Source organism: Nomascus leucogenys, chromosome 3 (genome assembly GCF_006542625.1).
Source record: "Nomascus leucogenys isolate Asia chromosome 3, Asia_NLE_v1, whole genome shotgun sequence".
Taxonomy (NCBI): Eukaryota; Metazoa; Chordata; class Mammalia; order Primates; family Hylobatidae; genus Nomascus; species Nomascus leucogenys.
Genome location: NC_044383.1, coordinates 103696975 through 103717872, shown reverse-complemented (window position 1 = coordinate 103717872; position 20898 = coordinate 103696975). Strand labels below are relative to the sequence as shown.

General features: G+C 36.7%; 1 protein-coding gene across 1 annotated transcript in view; it reads left to right on the top strand.

The window, feature by feature from the left end:
- ROS1 (ROS proto-oncogene 1, receptor tyrosine kinase) overlaps positions 1–20898 on the top strand; it is a 141465-nt gene that overhangs the window by 57545 nt on the left and 63022 nt on the right. The window contains exons 18-26 of the mRNA XM_003255618.4: positions 3881–4095; positions 4423–4583; positions 4956–5100; positions 7278–7540; positions 9731–9794; positions 10138–10340; positions 12136–12341; positions 13173–13459; positions 16891–17070. Of these exons, the coding sequence (XP_003255666.2) occupies positions 3881–4095; positions 4423–4583; positions 4956–5100; positions 7278–7540; positions 9731–9794; positions 10138–10340; positions 12136–12341; positions 13173–13459; positions 16891–17070 (1724 nt within the window). The remainder of the gene's footprint in view (positions 1–3880; positions 4096–4422; positions 4584–4955; positions 5101–7277; positions 7541–9730; positions 9795–10137; positions 10341–12135; positions 12342–13172; positions 13460–16890; positions 17071–20898) is intronic.

The window sequence follows — 20898 nt, the reverse complement described above, 5'->3', positions numbered from 1 at the left end:
TCTATAGATACAGATTTATACACATACATCTGTATGCATTCATATGGATATATCCATATATATCTACATACATTCATATCCATATACACATCTGTATATACATATATGTATATACATATGTGTATATGCATGTACATATACATATGTATATGGATGTGTATATATATGTATATGCATGTGGATGCATGTAGACAGATATGTATATATCCATATATATATATATATACACACGCACACATAATGCCTATAAGCACATAAACACAACAAATCTGATTGATCAATTACTTCATATCAAGTATGGCACATAGCTCTGGCTAGTTTGCTACCTGTGAATCAGAGAAAACTGATTATTCCTTTCCTTAGGAACTTAAGGTACTGACAATCTGATTGCCAAAACAAGCTGTCTGAAGTGAGACATAGACAGTGTTCAAAGTAACAGTGTCCTGAAGGATCATAGTCCATTCTCTGCATTCTCTGTGTCTGTATATGCCAGAGAGCTGGTTTCTTTTTTTTTTTTGAGATGGAGTCTTGCTCTGTCGCCCAGGCTGGAGTGCAGTGGCGTGATCTCAGCTCACTGCAAGCTCCGCCTCCTGGGTTCATGCCATTCTCCTGCCTCAGCCTCCCGAGTAGTTGGAACTACAGGCGCCTGCCAACACGCCTGGCTAATTTTTTGTATTTTTTAGTAGAGACGGTGTTTCACCATGTTAGCCAGGGAGAGCTGGTTTCTTTAAGAGTCTAGCTCCTCAAGCATCCACAGACTCAATATAAAGTAGAGGAAGGAAGTTCCTTCTTAAAAAATGTATTTCCTCATCTCAAGGTTAGTAATGTTTTCTTGTATATATGTACAGTGGAGTATAGCAGCTCCCAGTGAGATAACATAAAGGGCAGGCACTTTTGCCCTCCAAGTAAGTCTTGCCTTTTAATCCTATCAGGAAAAAAAGAAATTTTATATATAGAAATTGGGATTCCAGAGTCATCTTATAAGGAGAAAGTATTTTCTAACATATAATCAAATTTCCTTCCCTTTAGTTTAGATCAGCTTTGTCCAATACAAATATAATGCAAGTCACATATGTAATTATAAATATTCCAGTTGGCTCATTAAAAAAAAGTAAAAACAAGTAAACGTAACTTTAATAGTACATTTTAATATTTTGATAACATATCAAAATGTCACTTCAACATGCAATCTGAATAAAAATTATAAAGTTATTTTATATTCTTTTTTTTCCATATTAATTCTTGGATGTCCTGTTTGTATTTTACATTTATAGCATATCTTAATTTGCAAACTAAGTTTTCATAGAAAATCTTTGATCTGTATTTAGATTTCATAAAATTTACAGGCAAAATTGTTGATTTACATACTTGTTCTAAAATACTCAAAAATATTTTAATATATTATACGTGATTCATAATATATGAATCAAATATTAGTTTTAAAATTTACCACAAGTTAATTAAAATTAAATAACATTAAACTTTTGGTTCCTCGGTCATACTAACCACATTTCAAGGGCTCAGTAGTCACATGTAGCTAGTTGCTGCTGTACTGAGCAGTACGGCTCTAGTCTGTAGTAGAGATGAGATAAACTGATTGCTGTCACTCATCATATTCTGAACTTGAGAATTGTAATTGAATTGCCCTTCAAACTACTCTTCCCTCTCCTATGTACATCCATTCCCTTTAGTTTATACAAGAGTAAACCTATTTGAGGCACTGTGGAATTCTCAAAACAAAACTTTTATTTATATTTTTCTAAAGAGAGAAAAGTGAATGCTTTAAAATGGTTTACAGAAATCACTAAAAAAAAAAATCAAACTATCACTCCAAAATTCTGAGGATAACTGAGGTAGTTCTTTTTTTGAGTACTAAACAACTGTTACAATTTTAGAAACAACGAAGCAGATTTTTCAAGCAAAAATAATTGCAAAATTTCCTTCCACTGAGGGAAAAATCCTCTAAACACAATTTAAAGTTTTTTACTTGAATTTCCTAGTCTGAAAAGGAGTATTTTGATCAAACTATAGAAACTGATAAGCACATTGAAATAATGGAGAGTTGTGAATAGTATAAAGTGAAGGACCCAGCAGGCTAGAATAATAAATGGCAGGTAAATCAGATGACTAACCAAGAGTAGGAGGAAGGCATGGTTCAATGGGGAGAAACAATTCAACAGACCATGCCTTCTGGATTGATTTTCCCTGTTCATCTTGTTATGCCTCGCTGTTCATTTTGGGGTGGTGGGGTCATGGAATTGATTTTTTTAAATCAGTCTTTTTATTTCTTGAGAAAACCATGATGAAATGAGATCAGCTTCACCCAGATGCAGATTTATTAGTGTTATACCCACATTTAATAGATGCTTCAATGAGAGGTTAAATTATTTGCCTGAAGTCAAACATTTAATAATTGGCTGAGCTGGGGTTCCATGCAGTTCTCTCTGTTTCTGAAGAATCCCCTACATTGCAAATTCATTAATTCCCAGTGGGGCCTAGTCTCATTCAGAAATGAGAATAGTCATGTGGGCACGCAGGCCATGCCTTCCTGGCATCATGTGAACTGGGTTAGAAGTGAGGTGGTTGCTTTAAGAACAAGGAATCTGAGTGAGGGTTGTTGGATAGACTAGAAGGGTGCCCACACAGGCCAGTGTCAGAGCAGTGATGAACTCTGCTCATAACAGAGTTATTCTGTGTGCCTAGGGACTGGAGTCCTCATGGCTACCACATTTAAGAGCTGTCATTCCTGCCAATTCTGGATAAATGCTTGGAAATTCTTGCTCTTTGGGTGTGTCTTTTTTTCAAATCCCTCAATGCGATAGGCTTTCCTTTTTAAAGAAACATGTACCTGAATCCTAACTTGCTGTCTCCATCATGATTTATTGCATTGGCTGGTCCCAAAGCCCTTCTGCTTCACATCCACAGGCTAACTTCACATCTATAGGCTAATTTATTGCATTGGTTGGTCCCAAAGCCCTTCTGCTTCACATCCATAGGCTAACTTCACATCTATAGGCTAATTTATTGCATTGGTTGGTCCCAAAGCCCTTCTGCTTCACATCTACAGATGGCAAATTTATACCTCAGGCATTGGTTTTTATGGGTTTCATTTCTGGATGATTACCTTATTTCCAGGTCCTGTAAGAACCTTGCTTCATGTCTTTCTTATGCTAGTGCAAGTGTTGTAGGAGCACATAGAATAAACCAAAGAGGTAATCTCTGAACTAATGAAGTAATGAGAATCTAGGTTGTGCCTTTGTTGTAGAGTATTACCAAAATCACAAGTATTTTTTAAAAAGCTGCAACCTATCTAAACACTCTTGATATTGCAATATCACATTAATAAGAAAAGCCCCCAGAGAGCACAGTGCTCATGCCTGTGATCCCAGCACTTTGGGAAGCTGAGGCAGGCAGATCACTTGAGGTCAGAAGTTCAAGACCAGCCTGGCCAACATGTGAAACCCTGTCTCAACTAAAAATACAAAAAATTAGCCAGGCATAGTGGTGTGTGCGTGTAATCCCAGCTACTTGGGAGGGTGAGACAGGAGAATATCTTGAAGCTGGAAGGCAGAGGTTGCAGTGAGCTGTGATCATGCCACTGCACTCCAGCCTGGGCAACAGAGTGTGACTCCATCTCAAAGAAACAAGAAAAGCCCCCAGAAAATTTACTTTAGGTTTACTACTTTTAAAAAAATGTAAAATAAAAACCCAACTTAATATGAAACAAAAAAAGACAATAATTGTTAGAAAGTATTTTCTTTATTTTAATGTACGCAAATGCACACAGACACTCACAAACATATATTCTCATGAGTACTTGCATGTACCAGCCCTTCCACCACTCCAGAAACACACACTAATTGGTGTTATGTTTTAGCAGCACTGGGGATACCACCATCACAGAATTTGCAGCCTGGAGTACTTCTGAAATTTCCCAGAATGCACTGGTGTACTATAGTGGTCGGCTGTTCTGGATCAATGGCTTTAGGATTATCACAACTCAGGAAATAGGTCAGAAAACCAGTGTCTCTGTTTTGGAACCAGCCAAATTTAATCAGTTCACAATTATTCAGACATCCCTTAAGCCTCTGCCAGGTACAGTATTTCATTCCTGCTTACCCTGCTCCATTATACCTTTGGTTAAATAAATGTTTAGGTTGGGATATTTTTTTTTCTTAAGTTTTAAGAGGAGTAAGGCTTCAGTAATTTCAGTTGGTTTGCTTGCAGTGAGTTTAATCTTAATCCAAATTTACAGCCTGAAAAAGTCAGAAAAAGATGATTTTTTTCAGGATATGTTAAAGAAACAAAAAATTTTGTTTCGGTTCTAATCATTAGTAATTACTATTGATTTTCTGTGATTTCTATATTGCTCAATAATCCCCAATTTTTTCTCCTATTTCTTTTTTTTCTTTCATCCTGTAGGGAACTTTTCCTTTACCCCTAAGGTTATTCCAGATTCTGTTCAAGAGTCTTCATTTAGGATTGAAGGAAATGCTTCAAGTTTTCAAATCCTATGGAATGGTCCCCCTGCAGTAGACTGGGGTGTGGTTTTCTACAGTGTAGAATTTAGTGCCCATTCTAAGGTATGGTGTTGGTTCTACTAACTTTCATTTCCCAAACAGACTGTACCATCTGTGTCAGCCCTGCCCACACTGACCTGTACCATCTTGACTTAGCCAAGCCCATCTTCTTTGTCATTCCCATAGCATTTGGTTATTAAGATTATTCCCCAGAAGACTTGTTTACAGCCAGTCTCTGCTTGGTGCTAACTGCTGTGCTGGATACACTTTAACTGGTCTGTGTGGCACAACATAGAGCTTGCCAAAATTAGCACTTCCAAAATTGCAAATTTTGATTTTACATGTGAACCAAAGTTTGGAGATTTTAGATAATAAGGAATGAAAGATTTTATAATTCTCTCCCTGAGAAAATAATGTTTTCTGTTTATATTTTAGTTCTTGGCTAGTGAACAACACTCTTTACCTGTATTTACTGTGGAAGGACTGGAACCTTATACCTTATTTAATCTTTCTGTCACTCCTTATACCTACTGGGGAAAGGGCCCCAAAACATCTCTGTCACTTCGAGCACCTGAAACAGGTACAGGGGTTAAAATCTGTCTTTTTGTTTTTTTTTTTAAAAAGCAGAATCTCACTTTTCATGATCTGGAATGGATAGTTGATATTTAAAAATAACTTTCAGTTTTGTAGATGTGTTTAGATCTAATACCCTTTCAATGACTTTTTGGAGATTAGAATAGCTCCATTAACATAAATATGCATAATTTATTCCAAAAGAATATTTCAAAGATTTCTTAACAGCCATTTCATTTGATTGTAGTGATGTAGAAGATGCAGATGCATATTTCAGGTAATTTGCAAAATCCTTTATAAGGAAAATGGGCATTTAAGGGCAGAGACAGTTTTCTTGGAAGGCAGACTGTTCTCATAGATGGTAACTCAGAATCTTCTGCAGGTGAATAACTGATATCTAAATTTAATGTTTTGGGGAAAAGATATTTTTAAAAGGATACTAGCCATATCATTACATGTGTGTATCACCTTAAAGTGTACAAAACACATTTTTACGTATCACTCTTTTGTTAACTATTTACTACATACCTATCATATGTCAGAAACATATTTCATTTGATCCTCACATAGCTCTGAGGTGGGTAGGAAAGTCTTATTATCTTGATTATGCAAGAAAGAGAATAAAAGCCTAGCAGTTGCCCAAATAAAATAGTTACTAAGTGGCTGGGCTGGGACTTAATCTGGACTTTTCACTACAGTTTCATCAAATCTCCAGTCACTTTTACAAATGGTGGTAAATGATAGTATGATTGATTTAATTTATGTAAAGCTAATACAGGATTTGGCAGGTGGCAAGAGCTTAATAAATATAGATATCCATTCCCCATTGTATTTTTTACTATTAAGATTATTTCAACAACATTCGGCTATGAATCACACAACAGGAACATAGTAGAGCCTGGGTAGGTTCCGGAGCAGTTAGCATTGGATCCAGGAATGTTCTGCTTGAGATTTCCTTGGGATATCAGCTTGGTTGAATTGTCCTGTGGAAATGGACTTGACTGCATCCATCAGGGGATCCAGTGGGAGCAAGAGTCAACAGCACTCTGCTGGATATTGGAGGCAATAGGAAGGATGACAAGATTTGGCCTTTGCCTTCAGGAAATTTACAATATAGCCAGGAAATTATCCAAATTGACCGAGATTTATTAACCACTTACTGTGTGCCAGTTCTATACTAGATTTGGGAAGATTTAACAAGGAATAAGAAGAGATGCTTTCTCTGATGGAGCTCATAAAACAGGGAGGAGATAAACACATGCACAGCAAATGATAATAGATATTAGAGAGTTATACCTGAGCAGCAGTGGCATAAAATGAGTAGCTAAGCCTATGAAATCTTCACCTATATCAAGCTGCCTCAGGAATTCTTAAGATAGAAGATGCCTTTGGGAAATGGAAACTTTAGTGCACCCTGAAAGATGGAGCAAGAAGAGGTATCCCATGTGAGAAGAGAAGCCTAATGTAAGAAGGCTTGGAGATTGAATAATAGTGTGAATAAATAGCAATGTGATTGCAATCAGAGAGGGAGTGAAGACCTTGTGGAGGAGTCCTAAGAGAGGAGAGGGCCATCTAGAGAGAATGACTTAGAAATCAGGCAGAGACATTTCTCTTGAATAAAGGACTGAGAGATAATGCATTGCTTCGTTTGGCTCTAGAATAAATGAATACTCCCAAACCTTACTCTTGGGATACTATTAGCTTCCCCTAAAACTTTCTGCTTCCTAGGGACTTCAGAGTGACAGGGCCTAGGTCTCTGATTTATGCTGTGTTTTACACCCTGAACTGGCTGAAGGCTGGTGAGACTTACTGCCATCCATCCTGATGATGACATTTTCACCTTCACTGAAATCACTCTGTCAGGATGAAAGTGAATGTTGCATTTTATAGGGAGAACCAGACACCTTCCATCTACACAAGGCACAGACAAGAAAAGCGTGCTTAAGTGTAGTAGGAAGGATTTGAGTTGAACATAAGGAAGTCTTGCCTGTCAGTCAGATGTGCTGAAATTATCAGGATGGGTTCCTGAAGAAATCTATGGAATATTCTCTCCTGAAGATCTTTAAGAATGTAATAAATACTGCCTGGAATGAGATATATTGTTAAGTTGTTTACCATCTCATTATAAGTGGTAAAAGTCAGTCTTATATTCTTTTCTGCTCTACCTGTGCCCCTACTTTTCAGTTCCATCAGCACCAGAGAACCCCAGAATATTTATATTACCAAGTGGAAAATGCTGCAACAAGAATGAAGTTGTGGTGGAATTTAGGTGGAACAAACCTAAGCATGAAAATGGGGTGTTAACAAAATTTGAAATTTTCTACAATATATCCAATCAAAGTATTACAAACAAAACATGTGAAGACTGGATTGCTGTCAATGTCACTCCCTCAGTGATGTCTTTTCAACTCGAAGGCATGAGTCCTGGATGCTTTGTTGCCTTCCAGGTATGAGAGAGAAAACAGAAGATATGAGAGTCTTAATAGCGGCATTGTGGGGAGAGGGAAAGACTGTGTTTCTGGGATATGTTACAGTGTAAATGGCACACATACCTAGATTTTGATTGGCCGCTATAGTTTTTTAAAATTATGTGAGAAAATTAATGGAGATAATTCAGGTAAGAGTGACTAAACTGCTAAAGAAATGGAAAGTGGACTTATTGAGGATTAATATGCAGGAATTCATTTTTGTTCCATTCAAGAAGACTGCAGTAAAAAAAAAATAGTGCAAACAGAAGAATAACTAAAGGACTAGGTTAAGAATTCTGCCACCCTGTCAATAATTTAGGTATATTGTCATCAAAGAGGTCAAGTGGGCAGCAAAAGTAGAGAGGCAAGAGGGGATTGCTTGGGTAAAGGACATTTTCACAACTTTCTCACATTCAGGGAACTTTGCAAATTCAGAGTAAGTCGTTCTTTTTCTTTTTGCTTTTCTTTTGAAGCTGTATCACGATTTTAATTTTTCTATGTTGCACATTACTGATTTGTTTTACATTTTTTATTGATATATATTATAGTTGTACGTACATTTGGGGTACACGTGTTATTTTGATAAACCATTATTTTTCAATAAAATCACTATGGGCCTTGCACCACAGTAGGTACTTTTGTATTCATTATCTCATTTGATCCTCATACTATAAAGAAAAAGTTAAGTCGTTGACAGTATCAGTCAATTACCAAAGCTGCATGGCTGGAAAGCACTGTGCTATAATGCTTTCCACCATTTATTGTTGGGGAATATAACATCTTGGGGAGTGTTTTGGAGATTTCAATTGCGTAGGGATTTGTTTTTCTTTTCATAAAATTCTAATTTAATAATTATTTTGATAATTTATTGTCTACATATATTAATCAAATAAGTTATACATGAAAGTTAAAGATAGTACACGTTCCTATTTGGTAAAAATTAGGAGTGTTTTGGTAAAATAAATATTCTGGTTAAGTGTGTCTATATATAGAATATATAGTATGTATATAGAATATATAATATAAATATGTATACAGATATATAGTTTCAAATTTTGGTCACCATGGAACCATGCAAAGTGATATGCATGGATATATATTAGTTTCATTTAACACAGTTTTGTACAAAAGTAAACACTACTATATATATATGCACCATTATAAATCATACACAGGTAGTAATATATAAAATATAGTAAAATGTGTTTATTACTAAAAGTATAATAAAAATAATACAATGTTTTGTTGATAAAGCACTTGGGACTTTATATTTTGAGTCCACCATTATAGATGTCAATTTTCTTTGCAGGCTACTGTACATATGCAAGGTTTGGAAATGGAAATAATTTATTACATAATAGAAAATATCTAAAAAAAAAAATAAACTTTACTGTTAGAATGTGGCATGGCCCAATGGGAAAAAATGTACGCAGACCTCAGAAGACTTGGTTCTGATGCCAGTTTCTACATATGTCATTGTGCATAAGTTACTTACCTTTATTAGTACCCTGGTCCAGTTTCCACTCTTAGTAGTTGTGAAGATCAAAAGAGACAATGTATGTGAAACTGGTTTGAAATGCACAGTCATTTTCAAATGTAAGATTTAATTATTTTTAATAGTTACTCTTTTTAAAAAGTCTGGAAATTTAGTTTTTTGAAGCTTCTAGTTGTTGAATTCAAGAAAAATGGAAGTTTATCATAATTTGTACAGTTTTATTTCTGTTAAATGTTCTATGTAATTAATTTTGAAAATAATGACCTTATTTTATTTAAAAATATTCAATTGACATATATATATTCAAGCTGTACAGCATGACTTGATAAATGTATACATTGTGTAATTATCACAATTGAATTAATTAGACATTCATCACCATCCATGCTGTACATTAAATCCCCAGACATTTTTAGAAATTCATTTTTTAGCAAGAGAGATTTGTTCCAATTCTTGCACTTTTCTAGATAAAACATCTATCAACATAAATATAGAGCAATATTTTTTCTCTTGGTGATTTATATTGCTGTATGTTAACGTCAGTAACTATTTGAAACTATTAATATTGTGTATCAGGAGTGTGAAATGAAACATTTAGTAATCTCTCAGTCTCAGAACTTAATTGTTGCCAAGGAGAACACTATTGAATGCAGTTTTTGTTTCCTTTTCTTTAGGTTAGGGCCTTTACATCTAAAGGGCCAGGACCATTTGCTGACGTTGTAAAGTCTACAACATCAGGTATTTGTTTTCTAAAATCTGTGCAAATAATAATTTAGAGGCGTGTGTGTGTGTGTGTGTGTGTGTGTGTGTGTGTTTTCCCATTGGTACCTTTAGGGATATGAACACTGTCTCTGAACTAAAGTTTAGATCAAAAACATGTTTTTGACCCCAAAACATCACCAAAATATGTTTAAATAAACCTAGGGGTAGAAGAGCCTACAAGGTTATCACTGAGACAGATGTATTAGAGGAACCAAAGGGAGCCCATGGACTTCAAAACTGCCGGATATTAAATCAAGAGACTTTGCTAAGCTAAAGTTAGTTTTCTCATGCATATTATCTACATGTTTTTTGCTTTCAGAAATCAACCCATTTCCTCACCTCATAACTCTTCTTGGTAACAAGATAGTTTTTTTAGATATGGATCAAAATCAAGTTGTGTGGGCATTTTCAGCAGCAAGAATTATCAGTGCCATTTGCTACACAGCTGATAATGAGATGGGATATTATGCTGAAGGGAACTCACTCTTTCTTCTGAACTTGCACAATCGTTCTAGCTCTAAGGTATTTCACTATGTAATTCTTTTGAAATAAAGGAAGTGAAGTATTTGCATATGACACTACTCTATAGTTAAAATGACTGGAAGACGATTTAGTTATTAAGATGAGAATGAAAAGGACAGATATTGTATAATTATTTAGCCACAAATGAATACAGACTACATTTTGGGCAAATGTCATTCGACACTCAGTTAGCAAATAGTTACTGGGTTTAGGATGCTATGTTAGAGCCTGGGATATTATAGGCGAAAGTTTATAGGCTTTGCTCTTAATAAACCCAGTCTAGTATTAGTCCAACACTAGGAAGGCAGTATTGCCTAGTGATTAAGAAGGTGAGTTTTGGAATTTGACTACCTAGAATACAATTTGGGCTCTACTACTTACTAGATTTGTGACCACTGGCAAGTTATTTAACCTCTGTGGTTAAGTAATACCTCATCATAGGGTTCCCATGAAGATTAAATGAGATAATCCACGTAATGCACTTAGCACAATGCCTGGCATGTGGTAGGCATTCACTAAATGTTAACTGATAGTGAAGACAGACTAGGATAACTGTTGTGCTGAGAGCAGGATGTGGTGGAATCACAGAGAATGAACACATAGTCTAGGTTGGCTTGGTGGTGGTAGAATGGAAAAACATCTTGGAAACAAAGATGAGACAGGTGAAGGCTGAGGGGGTACAAAGACAGGAAAACAAAGAACCATAGAGTGTTTGGATGAGGTGGAGTGAAAGGAAGTTGGGAAATCTGGAGAGGTGGGAGCCTGAGCATAATGGGCCTCCTTTACTGTGCTAAGGAGGCAGGTGTCATTCTAGAAGCCAACAGCAAGCCAGTAAAGATATTTAGTGGGTCATTAACATGGTCAAGTTGTGTTTTAGAAAGGCCTGTCTGTTAGCATTGTGAATAGTGACTTAGAGAGGGTTAAGTTTGAGACAATTAGGAGGCTGTCACAGAAATCCAGGTAGAAAATGTTATAGGGATGAGCATGAGGTGAGAAAGGAGATGACAAACTGGACATTTAAAATGGGACTAGTACAAGCTGGGTGCAGTGACTCACACCTGTAATCCCAACACTGTAGGAGGCCAAGGCAGGTGGATCACTGGATGCCAGGAACTCGATACCAGCCTGGCCAACATGGTGAAACCCTGTCTCTACTAAAAATATAAAAATTAGCTGGACGTGGTGGTGCACGCCTGTAGTCCCAGCTACTCGTGAGGCTGAGGCAGGAGAATCGTTTGAACCCAGGAGGCGAAGGTTGCAGTGAACCAAGATCATGCCACTGCACTCCAGCCTGGGTGACAGAGCCAGACTCCATCTCCAAAAAAAAAAGAAGGGGACTAGTTTACTATGGGTAGTAATGAGAAGAAGAAGTCAAGGAGGACCATATTTGTCAGGATTAGCTCCTTGGGTGGGTGTTGAAAATCCATAAAAATATAAAATGCAGGAGAAAAAGAGGTTTTGGGGTGGGTGATGAAGTCTGTTTTCTGGGATAATTCATATGGAAATGTACAGTAGGCAGTTTAATATTTGAATCAGTAACTCATTAAACATCTTGTCTGAAGATATAAATTTGTAGCACTGGTTTGTAGATTGCAGTTAAAGCCATGATGGTTAAAATCATTTAGGAAAAATGTGTGAAGAGTGCCCATGTTACAATGGTATACTATCCAGATTGCTGAGGTTTGGGATTACAAATGAGAAGTGCAGTTAACAAATGATATGGGTGAATATAGAAAAGTCTTCAAATAAAAAATAACCACTCTCTTCTTGGCTGTGTTCTCTACCTGTTGTTAAGCTTTTCCAAGATTCACTGGTTTTTGATATCACAGTTATTACAATTGACTGGATTTCAAGGCACCTCTACTTTGCACTGAAAGAATCGCAACATGGAATGCAAATATTTGATGTTGATCTTGAACACAAGGTGAAATACCCCAGAGAGGTGAAGATTCACAATAGGAATTCAACAATAATTTCTTTTTCTGTATATCCTCTTTTAAGGTATGTAAATGCAAGTATCTTTTTATATTGTGATGAAATAGATGTAGATATATTAAGTGTAATGTTTTTGGTTTAATAGTAGAAGACAATTATGGGAAAATAAGATGCTTAGGGCTCTTGGCCCACTATATTATAGTAAGTAAGTATAGTAAGTAAGCCTAACAAAGTTAGGCTAATTACCTAACAGGAAACAATAGCAGATTTTTATGCTAGTGAATGCAATAACATCATCAGTTGGCAAGGACAAGAAGAGGATTGAGACGGTGGCAAGAGATAAGCAGGAACAGATGGACTTGCACAGCAAAAGTTATTCTGTGCTCATCCATCTTAGTTTAACTAATATCCTCATAAGGTGAGCTTTAAAGTTTCCTTTTAGCACATAAGTAGCAATTTCCCAGGCTGGAAAGATACATTTCTGTTTGTGCCATAAGCATGGGGATAGGCTATTTTGAAACTAGATCATTAACTAGTATTAAGAAGCAGAAACAAACATGAGAGGAGGGGAATAGAAATGGACATTGATGAAAATTATGCAAATATATTTTATATTTTAGTTATTAAGTGGGCCTTTTAATATAGCACCTAAGGTCATTATATTCCAAGACTTTAGTTGTAAACACATCTATTGAGAAATTGTTGGAAACGCTACAAGTTAGACTTCTTGTGACTTCTTCCATCTCAGAAAATGGTTATTGAAAACTTGACCATGTTCTCTCCAAAGGCTCCATTTGTCCCTCACAGTCATTAGGAATGGTAGCTCTGCATTAGAAACCAATATTTGAAATGATGTATTTTACTCATTAAGTTGGGGGGACTTTTTTTCCTCTATAGTCGCTTGTATTGGACAGAAGTTTCCAGTTTTGGCTACCAGATGTTCTACTACAGTATTATCAATCACACCTTGCACCAAATTGTGCAACCCACAGCTACAAACCAACAAAACAAAAGGAATCAATGTTCTTGTAATGTGACTGAATTTGAGTTAAGTGGAGCAATGGCTATTGATACCTCTAACCTAGAGAAACCATTGATATACTTTGCCAAAGCACAAGAGATCTGGGCAATGGATCTGGAAGGCTGTCAGTGTTGGAGAGTTATCACAGTACCTGCTATGCTCGGTAAGATGCTGATGTATGTGCACAGATATTTGTTAATAAGAGCAGCCCCTTCAATTGCATTTACAAAGGGCTTGCATTCCCCATATACTCAAAAGAATATACATATGATATTTGCCCTGTACCATGCCAAGTGTTCTTACAGAATTCAAATCAAGTTGTTTCCAGGAAAATTGTATGTAGGCATTCACATAATTTTCTAAATCTGTGTTTTAAAAAATTGTAATTAATAATAGAGCTACAATTTAATGAGCTTAACTGCATATTCTTAGCATGTACTAAATGCATTATTTTATTTAATCTTCATAATACCTCAGTGCAGTAGGTACTAATATCCTCATTTTACAGATGAGGGAACTGAGGCTGAGAAAAGTAAGGTAACTTTTCCCAAGGGCCACAGTTAGGTAGTAGGAGTTGAAACTGGGTCTAACTACAACATGCATGATCTTCCCGCTATCCTAAATTATTTCCACTTTGATGATCCCATAGATTCCACTTTCAACATGAATTGGTCAATACCTGCGTGTATTTGTTGAAATTCACATGCTTGTAGAATAAATATTCGAAAGTCGAGTACAATTTGGAAGTCTCCTAATTAGGAGTAATTCAACAGAAAAAAGCATATACTCTAAATACCCCATATACTCTTAAAATTACTCTTCATTGCCCAGTGTGGTAATCACTAGGCACATGTGGTTATTTAAGTTTAAATTAATTGAAATTAAGGCCAGGTGCAGTGGCTCATGCCTGTAATCCCAGCACTTTGGAAGGCCGAGGTGAGTAGATCACTTGAGGTCAGGAGTTCAAGACCAGCCTGGCCAACATGGTGAAGCCCTGTTTATACTAAAAATACAAAAATTAACTGGGCATAGTGGTGCATGCCTATAATCCCAGCTACTCAGGAGGCTGAGGCAGGAAGACTCACTTGAACCCAGGAGGTGGAGGTTGCAGTGAGCCAAGGTGGTGCCACTGCACTCCAGCCTGGATGACAGAGTAAGACTGTCTAAAAAAAAAAATTAAAATTAAATAAAGTTAAACATTTTAATCTCTCAGTCACGCTAGCTAAATTTCAAGTGCTCAAAAGCCACAAATAGCTAATGGCCACTGTATTGGACAATGTAGGCATAAAACATTTCCATCATCACTGAAATCTATTGGTCATTGCTAGATTATACAGTAAAGTTTTGAAATTGCAAATATGTGTGTATGTGTTATAATTGTATATAGGTTTTGTTGACATGTCAATCAAGGCCTTCTAGAAGCAATTCCTATGTTTAGAGGCCTCTTAGAAACAATTCCTATCATTAAATAGATTTAATGATAGAGGTAATGTTTTGAATGATTCCTCCTTAGGTATATTACTTGTTTCTGTTAAACCTGTGACAAAGACCCTTTCCTTGATCAAAATGTGGTTATGCTCTTCTGAGTCCTCTTCTTGACTAGGCCTCAACCTTGGTCTTCATGTGTCCCTCCTTGCTGAGTTCAGTTTTAGCAAGAATCCTACAAAGTCAGTTTAGAGAGAACCCCCTACCACTGATATCTGATCAAGTTCTTCCTCTCCCACCCTTGATGGACATTGGTCTGATTTAAGTAAGAATCCTGTTTAGGTTCTTGGCCTGCCTTTAGCAAAAATCCCTTTAGGCTAATTTAACAAGGATTGCCCTGTCCTGGATGCTGTCTCTTAGTATTTTTCCACCCAGTGACTTCCTCACTCAGTTTTTTGGCTATAAAAACCCCAACTGTCTTTGTTATGTTGCAATATTTGTCTTTCCTAGTGCGCTATTGCACTTGTCTTGACTAAAGTCTTTCTTACCATTTTAACAAGTATCAGAATAATTTTTTCTTTAATATTTGAAACACAAGACACAAGAATTACCTAGTAGACCATTATATATGTATAAAACTGGCCAGTTTTTCATAAACCTGTAATTAAAATCCTAAAATTAGAAAATTAGAAAAATGTTAGGGATCATTTAGATTTTATGATGTTGCAAGAAATTTCTTCTTTAAAAATAGTCATGCTTAAACACTGTTTCTTTAAAAAACCCTGCTACTTTATAAGGAAGTCTGTTTAAGCTTTTGGACAATTCTGAATATTAGTTTTTTTCTTGTATTTAGCCAGTCTTCCCTTCATTTCTCCCATTCATTAGTCTTAGTTCTTACCTCTAAATTTACAAATAATAATTTAATCACTTTCCACATGATAGCCATTCAACTACGTAAAGATAACTGTTGTAGCTCATTGTAAGCATTTTTTTTTTGAGACAGGGTCTCACTCTGTTGCCAAGGCTGGAGTGCAGTGGTGCAATCATGGTTCACTGCAGCCTCCATCTCCCAGGTTCAGGTGATCATCTTGCCTCAGCCTCCCAAGTAGCTGGGACTACAGGTGGACACCACCATGCCTCACTAATTTTAGTATTTTTTTTGTAGAGACAGGGTCTTGCTATGCTGCCCAGTCTAGGCTTGAACTCCTGGGCTCAAGCAATCTGCCTGCCTTGACCTCCCAAAGTGCTGAGATTACAGGCGTGAGCCACCATGCTGGAATCAAGCATTTTCTTTGGAGGAAAAATTCAAGTATCTTCAATTGCTCCCCAGGCAATGTGGCATCTAAATCTTTGTCCTAGTCACCCTCCTGTGATTTCATTCTAGCTAGTTAATATTCTCTTAAATATTGCCCCCATAAAGACACTGTACTCTCAATGTGTTCTTGTCAGTGAAGGGAGACTCTGACTGTGAAAGTCTTCTTTTTATTGTAGCCAAAAGTGGAATCAGATCTTTAGGATACCTGCCACTGAAAGACCATAGTCTTTTCCACATTCGTTATTATTAAGCCAGATCCCTTTCATTTGTTCATTTACAGAATTGATATGAAACTTAAATTTAGGATTTTACATTTGTAATTGGAATCAATTCCCTGATTCTGTTGTGATATTTTTGAATTTCAAGGCTGTAACTGAACCTGCTAGTGACGGTGATAATCATTTATTATTTGCAAAGTTGATAAATATGTTTACTATGCATTCATTCCAAACCATTGATAAAAATATTGAGAAAGGCACTGAGCCCTATGCCTATCATTTAATACTTCCCTCAGGTTGGCATTATTTGATTTTGAGTCACATAGGTGGGTTTTAAATCCTGGGTCTGCCCTTTGGTGGCCTTGAGCAGATTATTTAACTCCTTTAAACTTCAGTTTGCCTTTCCACAAAATGAGGTTAGTAATAATAGTAGTTACCTGATTGGCTTGATATGGTGCTAAAATGAGAGGACATCTCTAAAACCCTTAGTCAAATGACATAAAATAAAGGTATTTTTTAATGTTGAAATAATAGATTCAAAATTTAGCAATTATAGAAAAACAATTTCGTATATTGTTTAGAGTAAAAAATGTAAGATATTAATTTTGTTCTTTATATTCCTTATGTTTTTAACAGCAGGAAAAACCCTTGTTAGCTTAACTGTGGATGGAGATTTTATATACTGGATCATCACAGCAAATGACAGCACACAGATTTATCAAGCAAAGAAAGGAAATGGGGCCATCATCTCCCAGGTGAAGGCCCTAAGGAGTAGGCATATTGTGGCTTACAGTTCAGTTATGCAGCCTTTTCCAGGTAATAAAGTCACATTCGTAATCAGCTTATTCTCCCAATTTAGGATCAGAAAAATCTCATAATGTCTCCTTCTCCAAGGCTGTCCCTTTAGCCCCTTTGTTGTGCTCTCATCCTTGCTCCAAACTCTGCCAGTCTCTAGTGTGCACTGTGATTGCTGTTTGCCCTGGATCACAAATTACTTCTATGTGTAAACACAGCTTGGGGTGTGGTGGGCAACTTCAGAGATGGGAAACCTGTGTCCTGTTCTCTCTGCCTGTCCTCTTTCTCTTCTCAATCCCATAATTTCTCTTCTTTCTTTTATTTCTCCTTTGCTGACATTTTAGGCCTCCCAGTGGTGTCAAAAAGCATTGCATACAACCTTGTTTTCAAGTAACGGGTCATACTTCTGTTATTATGCAGTATGCAGTATTAGGTATTAAATCATTAACTATTAATATATACTATTATAATATGTAGTACCATTTAACATGAGTAAGCCTGTGCTACCATTTTTGTTAAGTTTTTATCTTTTTTTAAAAAAGTCACTGATGAAGTTTTTAGTGTTATGCCCCTCATCCTACTTTTCCCATAAACTGAATTTTATTTTGTGATTTGTATACCGCACTGATTCCTAGAAAGGCGTGTATCATGTTATAGCAGAACTGACCATATATTTTCTACTGACAGTCATAATAAAACATTGTTGAAATCTAAAAACCAGAGATTCTGGTATGTTGTATCTTTGTTCTCGTTGGTTTCAAAGAACATCTTTATTTCTGCCTTCATTTCGTTATGTACCCAGTAGTCATTCAGGAGCAGGTTGTTCAGTTTCCATGTAGTTGAGCGGTTTTGAGTGAGTTTCTGAATCCTGAGTTCTAGTTTGATTGCACTGTGGTCTGAGAGACAGTTTGTTATAATTTCTATTTTTTTACATTTGCTGAGGAGAGCTTTACTTCCAACTATGTGGTCAATTTTGGAATAGGTGTGGTGTGGTGCTGAAAAAAATGTATTTTCTGTTGATTTGGCGTGGAGAGTTCTGTAGATGTCTATTAGGTCCGCTTGGTGCAGAGCTGAGTTCAATTCCTGGGTATCCTTGTTAACTTTCTGTCTCATTGATCTGTCTAATGTTGACAGTGGGGTGTTAAAGTCTCCCATTATTATTGTGTGGGAGTCTAAGTCTCTTTGTAGGTCACTCAGGACTTGCTTTATGAATCTGGGTGCTCCTGTATTGGATGCATATATATTTAGGATAGTTACCTCTTCTTGTTGAATTGATCCCTTTACCATTATGTAATGGCCTTCTTTGTCTCTTTTGATCTTTGTTGGTTTAAAGTCTATTTTATCAGAGACTAGGATTGCAACCCCTGCCTTTTTTTGTTTTCCATTTGCTTGATAGATCTTCCTCCATCCCTTTATTTTGAGTCTATGTGTGTCTCTGCACATGAGATGGGTTTCCTGAATACAGCACACTGATGGGTCCTGACTCCTTATCCAATTTGCCAGCCTGTGTCTTTTAATTGGAGTATTTAGCCCATTTACATTTAAAGTTAATATTGTTATGTGTGAATTTGATCCTGTCATTATGATGTTAGCTGGTTATTTTGCTTGTTAATTGATGCAGTTTCTTCCTAGCCTCGATGGTCTTTCCAATTTGGCATGTTTTTGCAGTGGCTGGTACTGGTTGTTCCTTTCCAACTGGATTCCTTCCTTACACCTTATACAAAAATTAATTCAAGATGGATTAAAGACTTACATGTTAGACCTAAAACCATAAAAACCCTAGAAGAAAACCTAGGCAATACCATTCAGGACATAGGCATGCGCAAGGACCTCATGTCTAAAACATCAAAAGCAATGGCAACAAAAGCCAAAATTGACAAATGGGATCTAATTAAACTAAAGAGCTTCTACACAGCAAAAGAAACTACCATCAGAGTGAACAGGCAACCTACAGAATGGGAGAAAATTTTCGCAACCTACTTATCTGACAAAGGGATAATATCCAGAATCTACAATGAACTCAAACAAATTTACAAGAAAAAAACAAACAACCCCATCAAAAAGTGGGCGAAGGATATGAACAGACACTTCTCAAAAGAAGACATTTATGCAGCCAGAAAACACATGAAAAAATGCTCATCATCACTGGCCATCAGAGAAATGCAAATCAAAACCACAATGAGATACCATCTCACACCAGTTAGAATGGCCATCATTAAAAAGTCAGGAAACAACAGGTGCTGGAGAGGATGTGGAGAAATAGGTACACTTTTACACTGTTGGTGGGACTGTAAACTAGTTCAACCATTGTGGAAGTCAGTGTGGCGATTCCTCAGGGATCTCGAACTAGAAATACCATCTGACCCAGCCATCCCATTACTGGGTATATACCCAAAGGACTATAAATCATGCTGCTATAAAGACACATGCACACATATGTTTATTGCGGCACTATTCACAATAGCAAAGACTTGGGACCAACCCAAATGTCCAACAACGATAGACTGGATTAAGAAAATGTGGCACATATATACCATGGAATACTATGCAGCCATAAAAAATGATGAGTTCATGTCCTTTGTAGGGACATGGATGAAACTGGAAACCATCATTCCCAGTAAACTATCGCAAGGACAAAAAACCAAACACCGCATGTTCTCACTCATAGGTGGGAATTGAACAATGAGAACACATGGACACAGGAAGGGGAACATCACACTCCGGGGACTGTTGTGGGGTGGGGGGAGGGGGGAGGGACAGCATTAGGTGATATACCTAATGCTAAATGACGAGTTAATGGGTGCAGCACACCAACATGGCACATGGATACATATGTAACAAACCTGCACATTGTGCACATGTACCCTAAAACTTGAAGTATAATAATAATAAAAAAAAGAAATCTAAAAACCATACAAACAAAAACAAAAACAGTATTGCCAAAAAAATTAGCCAGGCATAGTGGCAGGCACCTGTAGTCCCAGCTACTCCGGAGGCTGAGGCAGGAGAATGGCGTGAACCTGGGAGGCGGAGCTTGCAGTGAGCCGAGATTGCACCACTGCACTCCAGCCTGGGTGACTGAGCGAGACTTGTCTCAAAACAAAAACAAAAACAGAAACAAAAAAAAAAACAGTATTGCATGGCCTCATTGGTATTTTGTCAAGGCTCTCTTTGCTACTGAGGTACAAATATCATTCTAAATTAAGTATAACTCTCCTCTGGAGAGGGACAGATATGAATGACATAAACTGCCTTTGTTTAAATGTTTTCAGTTATAAAATATGTGAATTGAAAAATGTTAAAATTTATAAATAAAGCCTACTTTGTATTTTTGTAAAATAATTTATTTTGCACTTTGAGAAATTTAAGAGATTTTAAAAGTTCATGTGGCTTCTGGTTTCTGGCCCAGAAGCTTAGAAATTGCCACTCCACCCTAAAACAAGTAAAAGGCTGAGCAAACTGAAAATTTAACAGCTTTTCTTGGATCCACAAGAGAAGTGAGGTCACAGAGCAAACTGCTGTCCCCAGTTGGAAAGACAGATTGGTAAATACAGAGAATTACAATTTACCAGAGCAAAAACACATGAGCTGAAATCTTTTTAGAAAGCAGTGTTAGCGGTAGAAAAATCTAAACTGTAATTGATGAATTGCTTGAGGCTCGGTGTGGGTAACTCTGAGAGTTAGAAACTTGAGAGGCATCCAGTCATAGGGGTGCTTCACACTTTTATAAGTTTTACCTCCAGGAGCTTTAACTGGTTTTTTTCTTAGAAAATCTCCTTGTGCTTCCCACGGAGAGAAGGGAAAAGGAAAAAATTCGAAAGGCACCAGAGCATTCTGTTCTTCTTAACA